The 18,742-nt window shown below is 34.8% G+C and overlaps 1 protein-coding gene across 2 annotated transcripts in view; it reads left to right on the top strand.

Annotated features, from left to right (window-relative positions):
* The window catches only part of SRBD1 (S1 RNA binding domain 1), a 230,276-nt gene that overhangs the window by 117,857 nt on the left and 93,677 nt on the right, over window positions 1-18,742 (top strand). For both annotated transcript variants that reach the window (XM_017862740.1, XM_017862741.1), the window contains exon 15: window positions 9,726-9,817. In XM_017862740.1, coding sequence (XP_017718229.1) covers window positions 9,726-9,817 — 92 coding nt within the window. The remainder of the gene's footprint in view (window positions 1-9,725; window positions 9,818-18,742) is intronic.

Genomic DNA, 18,742 nt, shown 5'->3' with positions numbered 1-18,742 from the left:
AATAATTGCAAATATTGTATCTGATAAGACTTGTAGTTAGAATACAAAAAGAACACTTATGACTCACTAGTAAGGAGACAAACCGATTAAAAATGGGCAGAATAGATATTTCACTAAATAAGATTAGAAAAGGCCAATAAGCACATTGAGTAAATGATTTGCATCATTAATGATTAAAGAAATATAACTAAAATTATAAGTAGATACCACTTCATAACCACTAAAATAGCTATACTAAAAAGGCAGACAAATAACAAGTATTGTCAAGGATATGAACAAACTGGAGCCTTCATTCATTGCACCTAGGCAGTTTTCTTTTTTGAGACAGAATCTCACTCTGTCACCCAGGCTGGAGTGCAATGGTGCGATCTCAAGCGATTCTCCCACCTCAGCCTCCTAAGTAGCCGGGATTACAGGTGCGTGTCACCATGCCCGGCTGATTTTTGTATTTTTAGTGGAGATGGGGTTTCACCATGTTGGTCAGGCTGGTCTTGAACTCCTGACCTCATGATCTGCCCACCTCAGCCTCAGCCTCCCAAGGTGCTGGGATTACAGGCGTGAGCTACCACTCCCGGCTGGCAGTTTCTTAAAAAAATTTAATATGAAATTGAATTTTGGTGATGGTTGTACAACATTTATTAAAAGTCATTGAATTATATACACTTAACATGGGTGAATTTTATGCAATGTAAATTATACCTCAGCAAACCTTAAAAAGAGTAGTCCCAGGACCAGAAGTATCTAATTCACCAGTGAACTTCTTAGAAATGCAAATTCTTAGCCACAGTGAAGTAGAAACTGGGGGGGTGCGGCCCAGCAGTCTGTATCAAACCCTCCAGCTAATTCTGATGTAGGCTCCAGTTTGAGAATTACTGCTCTAGATTCAAGGAAAGTTAAATGGAAGTATGGGTTGTTTTTGGTAGCATTTATGTACATTCAGTCTACCCTGTTCCTGTAACTGCAAGAAAGGTTTGAATTAAGGACTGTTCTAGTAGAGTTAAAGGAAATTATAGGGCAATGAGAGTAAAAATAAACTGGCCTTTCATGTTCTTGATATGTCCCTGTGAGAAGCTTTATGATTGTGATGTTTGTGTACCATATGTTGGTAAATCCCTGTGTTCTTTTAGGCTTGCTGTTAGTTAATGAACGTAGCATAAACAGGTTCATTTGCCATAACGACAGTAGAAGTTTAGATCCCTGAAAGGAATTATGTCTCCTAAATATTTACACAGTGTAATATAGCAGAGTCAGAAATGTGCAGTGATCCCAAAAAAGTAAAGATCTGACTATAGATAAAGAAGTAAATGGAGCAGCTGGCTGAACTGAGCAACTCATTCTTTCCCTCCATCTGTTCAGTGTACTTTAAAAACCATGATTAGGAAAGAGGCTGATCTGTACATAGCATGTGTTTTCAGGATTTTTTTTTTTTTCAGCATTAGCTGAGTGGCCAACAGAAATTTTAAAAGTTGAGGCTGCTCCAGAATAGAGCTTCAAGATCCAAACTGGAGGTGACTGGGTGGTGAGTATGTTAGATGAAGTTTGTAGATAGGGTCTCCTTTGACTGGATAGTGGTGACTCCTGCTGAGGTATAAGTACAGAGGGAAGTAGAGTTCATGGGGAGGGGGATAAACAAATGTAAGAGAAGGGAGAAAGGGAGGAGTGAGGAATGGCGTCATGAATGTATGTCATTTGTTAGCGGAGTTCACTGAGATGTTAACAGTAAAGTATAGAAACATTAGTGAATATAGCAGAAACCATTGTTATTTCCAAAACTATATTCAACTATAGGTAGAGAAGAACTGGGCTGCTTCTGTCTATCTGTATATTCTGTATATCTGTATATCTGTATTATTCTGTATATCTCTGCTTCTGTCTTTCTCTTTTTAATTATTATTTACTTCTTACTGTTCTTTCCTTTTGCTTTTTTTTCTGTTTGTTTATTTGGGATTTTCTTTTCTGTTATCATTCTTTCTTAATGCTTTTAATAGTATTACTGGGAAAATATAGCAAAATACTAGAATATTCTCAAAGTTGGCTAATTCTCTCATGTTATTAGATAATGATGGAGTAGAATAATTTGCAATATATTTTATTCTAAAAAATCTATTCCATAGCAATCTGAACTTCTCATATTTATTACTGGACAAACTCCCACAGATGCATTTAAGCTAAAAATAAAAAAACAAGACATAGGAGCAGTAGAAGAGTAAATAAAGCAAACTTCTCATTAAGAAAACTTCAGAATTCTCTGTGCAACTTGTATCTGAATGAAGTTGCACTTAAAAAGTATAAACAAATGCAAATAATCTGGTATTATATGAGTAAATGCAAATTTGAGTACATAAGAAATTGATAATTTTGGAATTAACTGCAAGAATCAGTAGAAGCAACTTTTCGGTGTTTTGGGGAGATGGCAGGTGGGTTGACGTACTATGTTTTTTAAGCCAATACATTTCAAAATGTTGACCAAAGAACATTTTAATTATAAAATTAGAACAGTATTTATTCCCTGCCCCCTTAGGTTTTGTATCTTGTTAGCGGTGAACCTGGAATGTTTATAGTACTGTTGCAAATAACGGTTTCTTCCACAATTATTGTTCCTTCCTCTCTGTGAGCCTGCTTTTCCTGTCCCAGAGTCAACCAGGCCCTTGCCTCTTGCCTAGTCTAATGCCACTTATGCAGCAGGTCTTGTAGTTGGTCGTGTGGCAGTTTTTTTCTTCAGTTCCCTTAGTGGTGCCATGCAGTACTTATAACAGCTTTATGTTGGTATCAGATACAGGTGGAGAAAAAAGATAAAAGAGGGATTTTGAAAAAGAAAAGCAGAATGCGGGGAGGGAGGGAAGAGAGAGAGAGAGAGATGCTTACTGTGGAAGGTAATGGGAAACGACAATTTCTGCTTATGCCATTCTTTGTCGAAATTTCTTCTGCCTTAGTAGAGGGTCTTAATCTACAAATAGGAGACAAACTTTCCATCTTCTTTTTCCTTCAGTTTGTTGATTTGCTTTTCCCCATGATGACATTTGAAGGTACCATTGAGTTTGTCATCTCTGTGAAGTTTGGAACCCCAAAGTCCAAATTAAAGCTCTGCTTTTTAGTTGGTAATTCGGATCTGTCCATTTTAGGTTTCTTTTGTGGTTGTAAAGTGTTTTTTTCATCACTGTGGTATGGGGCACCAAAAGAGAAGTAGCCAAGAGAATTCTGTTCTTTTGAAAGATTGCTCTGTAGCTAAGATATGATAGGATGTCCATCTGGGAGTATGCTTAGATCCTCTGGTTGTTAGACTTTTTGTATTCTCCCAGGCTTGGTATGGATCCTTTGTGTGATAACTGTACCACTGCTAGAGTTGTTCTCTGTGGAAAATGATCATCTTTTTTGAAACATAACCAACTTAGAAAACAAAACAAAACACTGGTAATTGAAGAATTGCTTCTAGCTTGTCCTCCACCAGATGGTGCTAGTGTTACATATCCAAAGGTAAACTCCTTTGGTATTGAAATAAGGAGGTTGTGTGTTTTCTTTCTCTTTTTCTGCCTCACCATATTTTGCCCTTAGTATTTTTTCATACATACTACTTTCCTGGCATACTGCTGTGTCACCTCACATCTTTTATATCGTAGATAGTGAGCTGATTATGCCTTAGTGATCATGAAGGATAACTTGAGAGGCCAAGTAAAATTCAAGAGGGCAAGGACCAAGTGAAATTTTAGGATGTATAATATGTATTTTCTTATAAGATTTTTTTTTTATCATTCATTTGCTTCTTATATGGCCTGTGTGTAAAAGTTGAGAACGTGTTCTTGCAGAACTTTTCTGCTTAGCTATCTTTCTTTTGTATTATCATAATGATATCATAAAATGTCATTGCTTGAGATCTTCTACAAACAAATGATAATGTTTACCCAGATTTAAGTTCACAATAACTTTAATAACTTTAAAAGAAAGTTTGGTGGATTAAAAAAAAAGTTGACCATTATCTGATATGATTCCCTGTCCAATTAATAATTGTTCTTACATTTTAAACCTTTTCTGATTACATGTGAGTATTACATGGTTATTGCAGAAAAAAAGAAACAAGAATACAATTAAAGTAATAATACATGTTTAAATACGATTAACATATTACATAAGCCTTCTGTTTTTTTCTTTTACCCAGTTTTAACTTAATAATTTATCATAAATATTTTACATAAGATAAAAATGTTTAATAATAATTTCTAATGACAGTATAATTAAATGAACCCTTTAATGATAAGCATTTTTTCACTTTGTTTCAGTGACAGTTGTGCTATCATAAATAGTGCGGTTTAATTTTTTTGAATTTTTACATTTCATTCACATACATTGTTAAAAATATGATAGCTTGTTCAGAGAGGATGTACATTTTTGTGATTTTTGATCTGATTTTCAATTTACCATCCAAGAGTTCTACAGTTTGAAAGTCTTTGACAGGGCATGATTCTGCTTGTTTCCCTATGTCCTCTTCACTAGATTACCTAAGTTTTTTCTTTTTTTTTTTTTGAGATGGAGTTTCATTCTTGTTGCCCAGGATGGATTGCAATGGCACAATCTTGGCTCACTGCAACCTTCACCTCCCAGATTCAAACAATTCTCCTTCCTCAGCCTCCTGAGTAGCTCGGAATACAGGCATGCACCACCACGCTCAGCTTATTTTTTTTTATTTTTATTTTTTTTTGTATTTAGTAGAGACCGAGATTCACCATGTTAGTCAGGCTGGTCTTGAACTCCTGACCTCAGGTGATCCACCCACCTGGGCCTCCCAAAGTGCTGAGATGACAGGCGTGCGCCACCGTGCCGGCCCTACCTAAGTTTTTAAGGTGACTAGATATTGCTCATTTGAGAATCCCTGAAATGATAATTCATCATTAAATAAAAGAATTTAAAATTGCTTTGATACTTTCTTAGAAGTAAGCTGTACCCTTTAAGCATTAAATCTTAGAGCCCTTATTATTTGTGGTAGTTTAGTTTTTGGCCTTGTCTCCTATCCCTAAAATACAAACAGCTATTCTTTTGATACTTCAGAACAGGTTATCTCATATGCAAATAATTAAGATTTATGTTGGTTCATGTTTTTAGTGCTTTCTATTACTTGTTGAGAAACCTAGTGCAAGTCATTTAACCTCTCATGATACGTTTCTCAGTCTGACAAGTTGGAAGAATGTTTTTTAGATAAATTATTTTTAAAACTTTGAGATGAGCTAGGCATTTGGCATAGTAGCTTTTTAATACATTTGTTTTGATAGGCAGAAGGAAGGAAAAGAGGAAGATGCTAGATATTTGTAGAGCTTGAAGAATTCTAATATACTTTTGCAAAGAATTAAAAACATATCAGTCAATATTGAGAAATTATATCCCAGTTGATTTTGGTATCTTACTAAATAACTGCATTTTATTTAAGCAAATTACCTTTAAATTAAATTCTTCTGTTAACATAAGAAAGCATGTAATTTTTTTAAAATCAGAAAATCAAGTTATTTACATACTTGAGAAATGGGAAGAAAAGAAATTCATGCAGAGTCTTCATGAAATCTTGTAAATGAATGTGAAAACTGTTAGCCCAATAACTTAAAAAAAAAAAAACTAGTTTTTCTTTCTCATGAAAATAATCTCACCTTCCCGTCTCAATTTGGCAAACTATAATAATGATAATAACATTCCTTACTGTCAGAATGAATAGTCACTGTAAGAAATGTTTTAGGAAACCTAGTTTTAAAAGGTCCATCAATATGCAATCTGTCATGGTAGAAAAGACTTGTAAACTGTAGCGATATCAATTCTATTATTTAAACATATATCTTTTGTAAAGAAAACAAATTATATTGATTAATGATTCGCTTTTGTAAGTAACACCATTGAATTTTACCTAAGATAAAACTTAGCATTTTTGTGCCAGGCATGGTGACTCATGCCTGTGATCCCAGCACTTTGGGAGGCTGAGGCGGGTAGATCACCTGAGGTCAGGGATTCTGATCAGCCTGACCAACATGGCGAAATCCCGTCTCTACCAAAAATACAAAAATTAGCCGGGCATGGTGGTGGGCGCCTATAATCCCAGCTACTTGGAAGGTTGAGGCAGGAGAATCCCTTGAACCTGGAAGGTGGAGGTCGTAGTGAACCGAGATCGCGCCATTGCACTCCAGTCTGGGCAACAGAGCGAGACTTTGTCTCAAAAAAATAAATTAATTAAATAAAACTTGGCATTTTTAACTCATAAGGTTTTTGTCAAAAAATATGAAAGTGAATGCATTGATATTGTGAGTACTTTATTTGCTTTTAGTTTATAAGTGTGTGGTTTGTTTCCTTAAAATAAAATCCTAAAATAGTGCTTAATTAAATAAAATCTCTTTTAATTATCAATTATAGAGAATTGTCATATTATAGATCTGGTAAAATGTAAATTCAATGGTAGCTTCTGAAGTGTACTTTCTTATATCTAAAACTTGAAATGCTAATGTATTGGTTTAGGTGAGGGTCTCAACTATAGCAATTTGAAGGACCTTCTGAGTACTGTAATAATCTGTAAATAATGAGTTGAATTACAACTGTGGCAGTTAAAATCCCCCCGAATAATAAATTCTGCTCAGTCTTATCTGCTTCATGGCAAAATACATAAAATAATCAAATTGCTAGAATTTTGAGCCTAATTTGTTTGTACTGGTGAGAACTTTGTTTCGTGAAATGTAATATTAAATCATTAGATATATGAATTTTATATAAAGTTATTTTTTGCTTTCTTCAAAATATATTAGAGATAATTGGAATAATTTCCCAATACTTTGTTGGAAAATTTCCCATCAAACAGAAAGTGTTTTTGTAAATCTAGTATACTTTTGGCAAGTGTCTGTTCTTGAACTCTTAAATAGGAATGAAAAAGGGAGGGTATTATAGCTTTTGTTCTTAACAACGTCTGGAAAAAAATCACCACCTCTCCCAGTTTGATTTGTTTCATGAATTCTTGTCACATATACTTCTTTGGTCCTTATAGATTTTATATTGAAGTACTCAATGTTGAGGTTTTTCTGTTCATTTAGGTTTTTAAGATTTCTGATCTATGCTGAGCACTGAACTATTTACAGACACTTACTATTCAGTAGCTAAAGCATATGAAATTTACTACATTTTGTACTGATTTAATATTAATGTTAATCCAAAATCTTTGGGTGCAATGTGTCACATCTGTTTTGTATTCCTCTGTTTAAAAGAAATGGCAGTATGGTATTTGGAGGAATATTTATTATCTGAGTGTTTTCCTTTGCAATAGTTTCCCTCAGTCTATTGAAAATTATAACCTCCAAGAGCCCAGCAAATTCTCAGGTACCCGGTTGCTAAAAACCACAGTTAATTGGAATTTTTATTTACCATTTAAGTTCCTTTTATTTAAATTGTTGTAACTTTGGAGGCTTCTGGAAATGATAGAAAATAAATCTGTGGTGATATTTGAAAAAATATTCTTTTCTCTTAATAATAGGTCTAGCCTGTACTTTTATGGATACTCTGTCTTTTTAGAAAAGACTTTCTTAGATTGAATGTTGATTTGTATTTAAAACTGAATTTTCCATGGCTGGTTGCTAAATATTCTTATCCTGGGTTAAGCAGCGTTTCTTAACCTTTTGGGGGGTCATGAATTTCTTTTAAGTAGTCAATGAATGCTAGAGTTTGTATTCCTAGGGGAGAAATGTATATAAACACAAACATTTTACGTACAGTTCTGATTAATCCTGCCTCTCCCTGCCCAGTAGTCCAAGGGCCCCTGGTTAGGAAATGCCACTATAATGGAACTGAAAAAATCACTTCTTAAGTTAGTTTTAACATCACATTATTATGTCACACTACATTTTCTTCACCACAAGCTTTATTTAACATTACATTTTCTCCTTGATCATTATATTATTAGAAGATAAGCATAATCTAAATCTTATTTTGGAGAAAAAGCAATATTACCTTTTAATTTTAAAGCTGGTCTCTGAAGTTATGGAACATATTTGACTCCTATATCTCCTTAAGTTCTGCTTTAGATAAGTAAACAATCCACTTTACCTTTTGATCAAAGATAAAGATAAAAGAAGAGAGATATGAGTTATTCTGGATCTTTTGTTTAGGAAAATAGCTCTTCCTTAGAAAATATGTTGCATTTGTTGTTTGGCACAAAAGTGTGAATTCTCATTTTATTGAGAGTTTGAGAAACTATTTAAGGGTTACCTGGTTGTGCTAGTTAAGGCTCAGACTTGGAAATCAAGCAGGTTAGGGTCCAAATCTAACTCAGTTCCTTTCCAGCTATATGATCTTGGGCTTATTACTTATCCCCAAAATGGAACCTACTCTGTTAAATGAGATAATGTCTGTAAAGTGTTTTTTTGCTTTGTGTATAACATGCACTCAGTTAGCTCTTATTGTATCACGATGATGGTGATGATGAAAAACAGGATGAGCAGCTTGCTTTTCAGTTGTAGTGTTTATTTTTTTCTATTTAAATTTAAGATAGTAGATCTTGGTTGCAGAAAGAGAAGTCCTCACATTCCCCAGAATAATCTTTCCAAGTTATGGTGGCTTACATTTGTCATAAAAATTTATTCAAGAATTCTCCAAAGATGGGGATAGCAAACTAACTTTTCCACATTATACTTCTCAATATTCAGTTGTTACAGTGGGGCAGTATGTTAAATGTCATCCATTAAATTTTCCTCATACAATTGAAGTAAATACTGAGGAGCAGAGAAAGAGAGGTTGCTAAGAGTGGATTAAAAAGTGAGTCCTAACATGTTTCTGGTTTTGAATATTGACACCTACATGGTCACGTGGTATAGAGCCACATGTATTGTGTGTACTTAGAGTAGATGATGTTTCTTTGCATGTCATACCGTAAAGGAGAACTCTAATGTAAAATTTCTGATAAGCTGTACAAATGGCAATCCCCATACAAATGTCAGCTGTAAGACAGTATTCTCATTGCAGTTTGTATGGTATTTGTAGCCAAAGAAGAAAGGACAAGAATGAAAGAGAATGATTTGTGTGACTATTTGATTAAATAAATGATGAAATGAGTTAACACCTGCTTGAGTGGAAGGCTTTAAGTTCACTGAAAGGATGATGATTTTCAGACCCTCCTGAAAAGTCGGATGACATCCTGTCTGATCCCCCCTTTTTTTCCATATTGTGGTTGTAAATTATAACCAGGTAATAACAATAACAGTGCTTATGATGGTGGTTTTTTGTATGTCTGCATGTGTACATATGCACACATATGTCCATATGCTCTCCAAGATGCCTTAGAATGATTAATCCAGATAAGAATCATAAATGTCAGTCAATATGGATTATAAACACAGGAGAGGCTAAGTGCATTCTGAAAATTTTGAAGTTGGCATCATGGGAGAGTATTCATTGTATTAATCCGTAAACCATCTATTGTTACCAGGTATTCATTGTATTAATCTGTAAACCATCTATTGTTACCAGTGACAGAGAAAGCAACTGATTGAATTCATTATGGATTTAAGTCTGTGTATTTCATATGTGAAAAAAACAAACACTGCGTCATCATTTTATATTAATGAAATATTAGATGCTGTCAGTATCATTGAGATATGAAGAGAACACTTTGCCCTGTTTGTTTTTTTTTTTCTTGTAATTCCTGGTTTCATTCCTTTATTTTCTTTGACCAGGCAGGAAGTTTGGAAAATGATATTCCCCTTTTTCTGTCTTCTCAGTATCGTCAGTGAAGCAGGAGCATCAATCTACAGTGTCAGCCCTGAAGCTAACAAAGAGATGCCAGGACTGGACCCTAATTTGAGAAGTGCAGGTAAGAAACTATGAACCATCACAAAAACATGTGATTTTGATATTTTGGACAGCATGTGTGGCATGCTAAATATTCTAAATATCAAAGAAAATTTAAAGTTACACTACATGCATAAGAATTGGCATATTAGAAAGAAAGTGATTATGGAAAAGAAGAGGAAGAATATTGTACTATTTTAAAGAACACTACTATTCTGTAGTGGAAAGTTAACCCACAAAGTCTTTAGCAACATTATATGCCAGAGAGTTCAGTAATAAAAATAATAGACTGGGTGCGGTGGCTGAAGCCTGTAATCCCAGCACTTTGGGAGGCTGAGGCGAGTGAATCACGAGGTCAGGAGTTCAAGACTAGCCTGGCCAAGATGGTGAAACTCCGTCTCTACTAAAAATACAAGAATTAGTGGGGCATGGTGGCAGGTGCCTGTAATCCAAGCTACTCAGGAGGCTGAGGCAGGGAATTGCTTGAACCCAGGAGGCAGAGGTTGCAGTGAGTCGAGATCATGCCACTGCACTCCAGCCTGGGCGACAGAGTGAGACTGTCTCAATAAGATCTTTTATTATTGTTACAAAATATTATTAAAGCTTTTTGTTGGCAAAAAGTAATATAGTAACAAAATATTTGTAATACAAATTTATGAATGTACACAGACTTTCAGTTTAGTGCCAAATATTTGTCAAATGACTAGTCTCTCTTCTTGCTAATAGAGTTGTCATTTGATCATGTTTTACTTAAAACAGCCTGCTTTGATTTTAGTTGTATTTGATTGCTTTGATTTCTGTAATGTGGAATAGTCAAAATCTTGTGTGTGAAGAAATTAAGATACTTTGATGCATTTCATGAAAGCAGTTGGTATCATAAGCAATATGTTAGATCAGGTCAGTGCATTTTTCTGTATAATAGGTGAATATTTAGACCACTTGGTTAGTAATGGACCTGTTATTTAATTTTTTCCTTAAATATTATCGTCAGATTTCATTGGCTGTTCTTGAAATTTATACCTGGAGAGATATATATGAAATTTTTACATTAATCTAAATCTAAAATTGTTCTTACATCCAAAAGAACTTGTAGTTTCCCGTCAGTTGTTTCATGACATAATTCCCTCTCTAAAATGATCATCTTCTTAAATCCCAGCTAAAAATCTTGCTTCTCCTGGGAAGCTGCTGCTTAGCACAGCAGCTCAGCGTGATTTCTATCTCCTCACCATGTACTCTTTTTGTGGTTGCCTTTTAATAATAATGGCAGAAGGAATAGAAAAGTAGTCATACTGGGATCTGCTAATAGTAATTTTTTAAGCAATTAGTATATGTGAAACATTGTGGTATGTTACCAAGATTATTTTATCCTCTCTATTGCCCTGTGAGATATTTATTATTATCCCCACTTTTAAAACAGGAAACTAAGGCTTAAAGAGGCCACTTAACCAGTAAATGTGCACATAGTATTTGTGTACCTAATTTCTATGATAAAATGGCACTTTCATTTATAACAAAATAAAATCCAGAATTTCTCAAGTTGGCACTGAGAAGGTATCTCCCAATAGTGTGTTGGAAAAAATATTTAGACCATATTTTCTGAGAGATAACAATCCCTCAGGCCTCCCACTGCTGAAGAGACTGCTGTTTCTTCTTAACCACTGGCCCATGTGTGTAAATAATTGTCACAGTATTATAGGTGAAACAGAATTACAACATTCCAACAAGATTCTATGAAAATAGAGGATAATAAAATGGAAAATCATTATATGGTTCTAATTACTGTAATTTCAAAGTCTGCTGTGTCTTCAGTGTGTGATTCAGTTTAAGTATCTGTGTCTTCCTTCTGTGTCTTAGCTCACTTCTATGTGGCAATGACCATGTTTAATATATACCTAGACACTTTTGAGTCTGGTCCTGGAGTCAAATAGTCAAAAAGGTTGGAGTCTCTACTCTTGGTTTTCTAGAGTCCACTTTCTTTTCAATTCCTATTTCTTATTGAGAGTCTTTCTTTTTACTGGTGATTGATGCCAGAGGTGACTTTTTACTTTATGTGAGATCTAAGCTACCTACAGGTGTGGATTTTACCTTTAAGTCCTCTAAATGTTTACTGTATAAGAATATAACAGAACTTCAGCATTCATATGTGTGTTAAGCATGTGTAAGAAAATGACCCTCATTACTACATCTCTTGACCAGTTTATCAGCTTCCTGAAAACAGAAGTTGTCTTCTATATATATGCTTATATTCCCCATGATGCATTGTACATGGCCTTTAAATTGGATGGATATAGTAGATGGATAATATTAAACTGTTTATTATGGATTTAAAGTGGAAGATTGAGTGTATGTTTCATTCCTTCTCTCCTTCTGAAATTGATTAAAATGACATAATAGAATGAAAGCATAAACCTACTAAGATAAAACCTACTAAGATAAAACCTACTAAGATAAAAGGAATGGGAGAACAAATAGCAACAACAACAAGATTTGAAGCTTAAAGTGGATAGATGAGCAATAAGTCACTTAGTCAACTTGAGAATGTTGAATTCTGAGCCAGCATTGTAGAAAATACGGAACTAACCTAGGATGGATCACACAACCCCTATAGGTTCAGGAAATGATGCCAAATACTTTGGAAGTATGCTGAGAGGGTTGAGGCTGGGTTGAAAATGAAAGTATTGGTTGAAAGTCTGTTTAAAAAGCAACGAGACCAAATTAAACATAGGCCCAGCAATTTCACTCCTACACATGTCCCCAGAAAAATTGAAAACAGGTATTCAGCCAAAATACTTGTATGCAAGTGCTTATAGCAGCATTATTTACAATAGCTAAAAGTTGGAAACAACTCACATGATGAAAGAATAAACAAAATGTGGTACAGCCATACAATAGAATATCATTCAGCCATAAAAAGAATGAAGTACTGGTACATGCTACAACACCGTGTGAACCTCAAAAATGTCATGCCAACATAAGTAAAAGAAGCCAATCCCAAAAGACCACATATTGTATGGTTATATGAAATGTGCAGAATAGACAAATCTGTAGAGATTGAAAACTGACTGGAGGTTGTCAGGGACTGGGGAGAGACAGGAATGGAGAGTGACTGCTTAATGGGTACAGGGTTTTCTTTTGGCATAGTGAAAGTGTTTTGGAACTTGATAGAGGTGGTGAGGCACAATATTGCAAGTATCCTAAGTACCACTGATTTCTGTACTTTAAAATAGTTAATTATATGTTACAAGAATTTCACCTCAATAAAGCAACAACAACAATTAACATCCCCTTCCACAACAGTTGAGGAACTGTCTTTTCACTACCTTTGCAGAAGACTGGGGATTTGTTCTCTGGAGAGGGTTAAACAGAAGGATTCTACAAAGGAGGACACAGCTTACAAATGAGAGTGGGGATGCTACTGAAGTAAAGGGGAGTTGAGGAAATATTTACATGCAGTTGTAGAGATCTTAGAGAGGAATAAATCTATGCAGATAAGAGGACTCTGCCAATACAAGAGACAACATTGAAGAAACTTGAGATTAGAGGTACCACAAAGAAATGGCCAGAGCACCCAAAGTAAAGCCATAGTTGATAAGCCTTACCACTGGGCAAAGCACTTAATGTCATTGTTTTAGCATCCTGCCCCTGGTGGACAGTCAAAGGTCACCTAACATGTAATGAAAACTTATACTATTAATATTAAAAACAGATGCCAAAATACACTAGGGAAGAAGAAAAACTACTTGGAGGAAATAGAGATGATGAAGACAGAAGAAAAAGTTTAACATTCTCAGAGAAATAAAAAATATTTTATTTATTTAGAGATATATTTACATAAAGTAAAAGTCACCCTTTTTAGGTTCATCATCTATGAATTTTGAAAAGTTTATACTAGTTGGGTAACCTTCAGTCTACCTCCATTACAGTGAGGATACAGAAAATTTTTTTCGGTTCAACATATTTCTCAGCTTCTTGTTCAAAAATGTAATTATTACTTAGAGGGTCGAGATTACAATAGATTTGCATCAAGACTGCTAAAACTACATTTTAATAAACATTATAGTGAAAAAATTCTAATTTGGAGTTGTTGGCTAAAAAAAACAACATGGGAGAATTTTACTTATTTTCCTCTGTTCCTGTCTTGACGTCAAGGGGAAGGATAAAATGAGATGAATATTAGACTTTAAAAATACAGATGTCTAATATTGCTAGATAACAGGATGAGACAAATTTTAAAGAGAGTACAGTTCACTGTAGTCTTTTAAGCAAATAAATTGATTTGCTCCAGAAGCTTTAGGATTCTAGATATTTCATAGAATTGAAAGGCCAAAACCCATGACATTCTTTTTCTTTGGATATAAGACATATTATGAAGTGAAGAGAAATGTTGCTTTCAAGGTTACTGTATGTGGGCATGCAAGTTATATACTCAACCACTTATCCATAGGAAGTAGCTCTGGTTGCATATCTTTTAGGATGATAATCTTTACTCAGTCTGGGATCCCTTCCCCAACTTTTGGCATATCAAATGTAATTTCTTTCTCTAATGCTTAACTTTTTGTATTATTATCCCATATTAATTGTTTTCCTCTATACATTGAGCTATGTTACCATTTAATAAATTAGCATTTATAAAAAAACCTAAAATCCCTATATGTACTTTATGTTCTCATTTCATTGGTCTATGTAGCCTACCACAATGCAACTCTCAATTTCTGTGGCTTATAATATGCCTTGCTTTAATTTTTTAAAATCGCATTTTTCATAGTATTTCTTTTTTTTTGCAAATGAACTTTAAAGCCATTTGATAAATACAGTTGACCCTCTGCACGTGCCCACAGATTCAACTGTGGATTGAAAGTATTTAAAAAAAAAATACAACAATAAAAATAATATAGATTTGAAAATATAGTATAACAATTATTAACATAGCATTTACATTGTATTAGGTATTATAAGTAACCTATAGGTGATTTAAAGTATATGGCAGGGTGTGTGTAGGTTCTATGCAAATGGTACTCCATTTAATATAAAGTACTTGAGCATCCACAGATTTTGGTGTCTGCAGTGGTCCTGGAACCAGTCACCCAAGGATACAGGATGACTGTACTTGTAAAAGTCTATAGTATATAGAGTGAAATTCTGTAAAATTTCCACTTTCATCCCTGTTCTGCATGTTTTATTTTTATTCATGGGTTGTTTATATATATATATATGTGTGTGTGTGTGTGTGTGTGTGTGTGTGTGTGTGTGTGTATAACATTGTGAATAGATTTTTATCCATGATTCTATTGTTTTGTTTTTATTACATTTTAATTTCATCATACTATACATAAGATCTCTGTAATTTATTAATGTATAACTACAAGTACATACCCTTTCACCAGCATCTCCTCATTCTCTCCACTCCCCAACTCCTGTGTTATTGGTTTGATAGCATATGGTAGAAGCATCAGTTTTTGTTTGTGTGTCTTGAAACTACCCAGCTAATTGGAATCTTGTTAGTTCCGATATTTCTTCATTTGACTTGCTTAGGTTTTCTAGGTAGATAATCATCATATGTAAATAATGTCATTTCAATATTTGTATCTTCCCTTTTTGTCAAGTTGCATCAACTAGAGTTTTCTGAACAATGGTGAATAGTAGTGAAACAGCAAACTATTGTCATGTGGGCAAAATAGTATTTGGCATACATTTGGACATACTGCATTTTAAAAAACAATAGCTTCGTTGAGATATAATTTACATAACATAAAATTTACCCTTTTAAAGTGTACAAGTCAGTGTTTTCTAGTATAGTCAGAGCTGTACAACTATCACCACCATCTAGTTTTATAACTTCATCCCAAAAAGAAGCCCATACCCATTAGCAATCACTTCCATTACTGTCTTCACTCACCACCCAAACTTCTGGCAAACATGAATGTATTTTCTGTCTGTATGGATTTTCCTGTTCTGGACAGTTCATATAAAAGAAATCATATAATATGTGGTCTTTGTGACTGGCTTCTTTCACTTAAGCATAATGTTTTCAAGATTCAACATGCTGTAGCATGTATCAGCCCTTCATTTCTTTTTATTGCCAAATCCTATTGTATGGGTCTACAACATTTTGTTTAGTCGTCAGTTGATGGATTTTTTTTTTTTTTTAACATTTTTGGCTATTATTAATAAGGCTGCTGTGAAAATTCATGAATAACATTTTATATGAACATAATGTTTCCATTTCTCTTGAGCGTATACCTGAGAATAAAAATTGGGGTGCATGTAACTATGTTTAACATTTTCCAGAAATCTTTTTGACTTCTATTACTTTGCTGTCCTCATCATTTATTCTCTGCCTCTTTTATTACTTCCTCCTTTTCTTCTTTGTCTCAAAATGTAGACGTTCCCTAAGTTTTGGGCTATAACTCTTCCTCCCTCTTAATTATCTTTATCAGCAATTCATTAGACTCCCTTTTCCTGAGCTACCTCCCTCTTACTTTCAAAAATCTATTGTCGACTTGATCATTCTCAACCTAGAGCTCTGCATTATTACTGTCTACTAAACAACTCATTCTTGATTATCTTGCTGGCAGGAAAGTAGCACCATCTCTCTCTAAAGCTTGGATATAGGAGTTATAAAAGTGTTATATGACATTTTTGTTTTCTCAGTGCATACAAAAGTTATGTTTACACTATAGTGTGTTAAGAATCTAATGGCATTATATCTCAAAAAAATATGTACACACCTTAATTAGAAAATATTGTTAAAAATGCTAATGATCATCTGAGCCTTCAGCAGTTCACAATCTTTTTGCTGGTGGAGGGTCTCGCCTTGATGTTGATGGTTGCTGACCGGTGTGGTGGTTACTGAAGGCTGAGATGTGGTGGCAGTTTCTTAATATAAGACAACAATGAAGTCTGTTGCATCAGTGGACTCTCCTCTCACAAAAGGTTTCTCTGTAGCATGTGATGCTGTTTGGTAGCATTTTACATTCAGTAGAACTTTATTTAAAATTAAAGTCCATGTTATCCATTCCTGCTGCTGCTGTTTTATCAACAAAGTTTATGTAATATTTGATATCTTTTGTCATTTCCACAATGTTCATAGCATCTTCACCAGGAGTAGATTCCACCTCAAGAAGCCACTTTCTTTGCTTATCCCTAAGAAAGCAGCTCCTCATTATGTCAAACTTGATTGTGAGATTGCAGCAATTCAGTCACATCTTCAGGGTCCACTTCTAATTCTAGTTTTCTTGCTATTTCCACCACATGTGAAGTGGCTTTCTCCACCGAAGTATTGAATCCCTCAAAGTCATCCATGAGAGTTGAAATCAGCCTCCTCCAAACTCTGGTTAATGTTGACATTTTGCCCTCCTCCTATGAATTATGAATGTTATTAATAGCATCTAGAATGGTAAATCCTTTTCCAAAAATTTTCAACGTACTTTGCCCAGATCCTCAGAGAAATCACCATCTGTGGTAGCTATAGCCTTACAAAATGTATTTCTTAAAAAATAAGACTTGAAAGTCAAAATTATTCCATGACTCATGATATACAGAATGGATGTTGTGTTAGTAGGCATGAAAACAGTATTAATCTTGTACACCTCCATCAGAGCTCTTGGATGACAGGTGCATTGTCAGTGAGCACTAATATTTTCTAAGGAATCTTTTCTTCTGAGCAGTAGGTCTCCATGGTGAGCTTAAAATATTCAGTAAGCCATGCTGTAAACATATGTGCCTCATGCCAGCTTTGTCGTTTCATTGATAGAGCACAGGCAGAGTAGATCTAGCATAATTCTTAAGAACCCAGGGATTTTCAAAATGGCAAATGAGCCTTGACTTCAACTTAAAGTCACCAGCTGCATTCCCCTCTAATAAAATGAGTCAGTCTGTCTTTTGAATCTTTGAAGCCAGGCATTGACTTCTCCTCTCTAGCTATGAAAGTCCTAAATGAAATGGCATCTTCTTCCACGAGAAGGCTATTTTGTTTACATTGACAATCTGCTGTTTATTGTAGCCACCTTCATTATGATCTTAACCAGATCTTCTGGATAACTTGCTGCCGCTTCTATATCAGCAATTGCTGTTTCACCTTGTACTTTTATGTTAGGAAGATGGCTTCTTTCCTTAACCCTCACAAACCAGCCTTTGGTGTCTTCAAACTTTTCTTCTGCAGCTTCCTCACCTCTCTCAGCTTTCATGGAATTGAAGAGAGTTAGGACCTTGCTCAGGATTACACTTTGGCTTAAGGGAATGTTGTGGCTGGTTTAATCACTCAAATTTTCTCCATATCAGCAAAAAGTTGTTTTGCTTCCTTATCATTTTTGTGTTCACTGGAGTCACACTTTTAATTTCCTTCAAGAACTCTTCCTTTGCATTCACAACTTGGCTAACTGGCCCAAGAGGGCCACCTTTCAGCCTTTCTCGGCTTTCAACATGTCTTTTCAATAAGCTTAATTATTTCTAGCTTTTGATTTAAAGTAAGAGACATGCGACTCTTCCTTTTACTTGAACACTTAGAGGCCATTGTAGGGTTATTTGTTGGCCTAATTTCTTTTCTTTTTTTTTTTTTATTATACTTTAAGTTCTAGGGTACATGTGCATAACGTGCAGGTTTGTTACATATGTATATTTGTGCCATGTTGGTGTGCTGCCCCCATCAACTTGTCAGCACCCATCAATTCATCATTTATATCATGTATAACTCCCCAGTGCAATCCCTCCCCCCTCCCCCCTCCCCATGATAGGCCCCAGTGTGTGATGTTCCCCTTCCCGAGTCCAAGTGATCTCATTGTTCAGTTCCCACCTATGAGTGAGAACATGCGGTGTTTGGTTTTCTCTTCTTGTGATAGTTTGCTAAGAATGATGGTTTCCAGCTGCATCCATGTCCCTACAAAGGACGCAAACTCATCCTTTTTTATGGCTGCATAGTATTCCATGGTGTATATGTGCCACATTTTCT

Source organism: Rhinopithecus bieti, unplaced genomic scaffold (assembly GCF_001698545.2).
Source record: "Rhinopithecus bieti isolate Rb0 unplaced genomic scaffold, ASM169854v2 scaffold_61117, whole genome shotgun sequence".
Lineage (NCBI taxonomy): Eukaryota > Metazoa > Chordata > Mammalia > Primates > Cercopithecidae > Rhinopithecus > Rhinopithecus bieti.
Note: the sequence above shows the minus strand (reverse complement) of the source record. Positions and strands in the feature narration are given on the sequence as shown.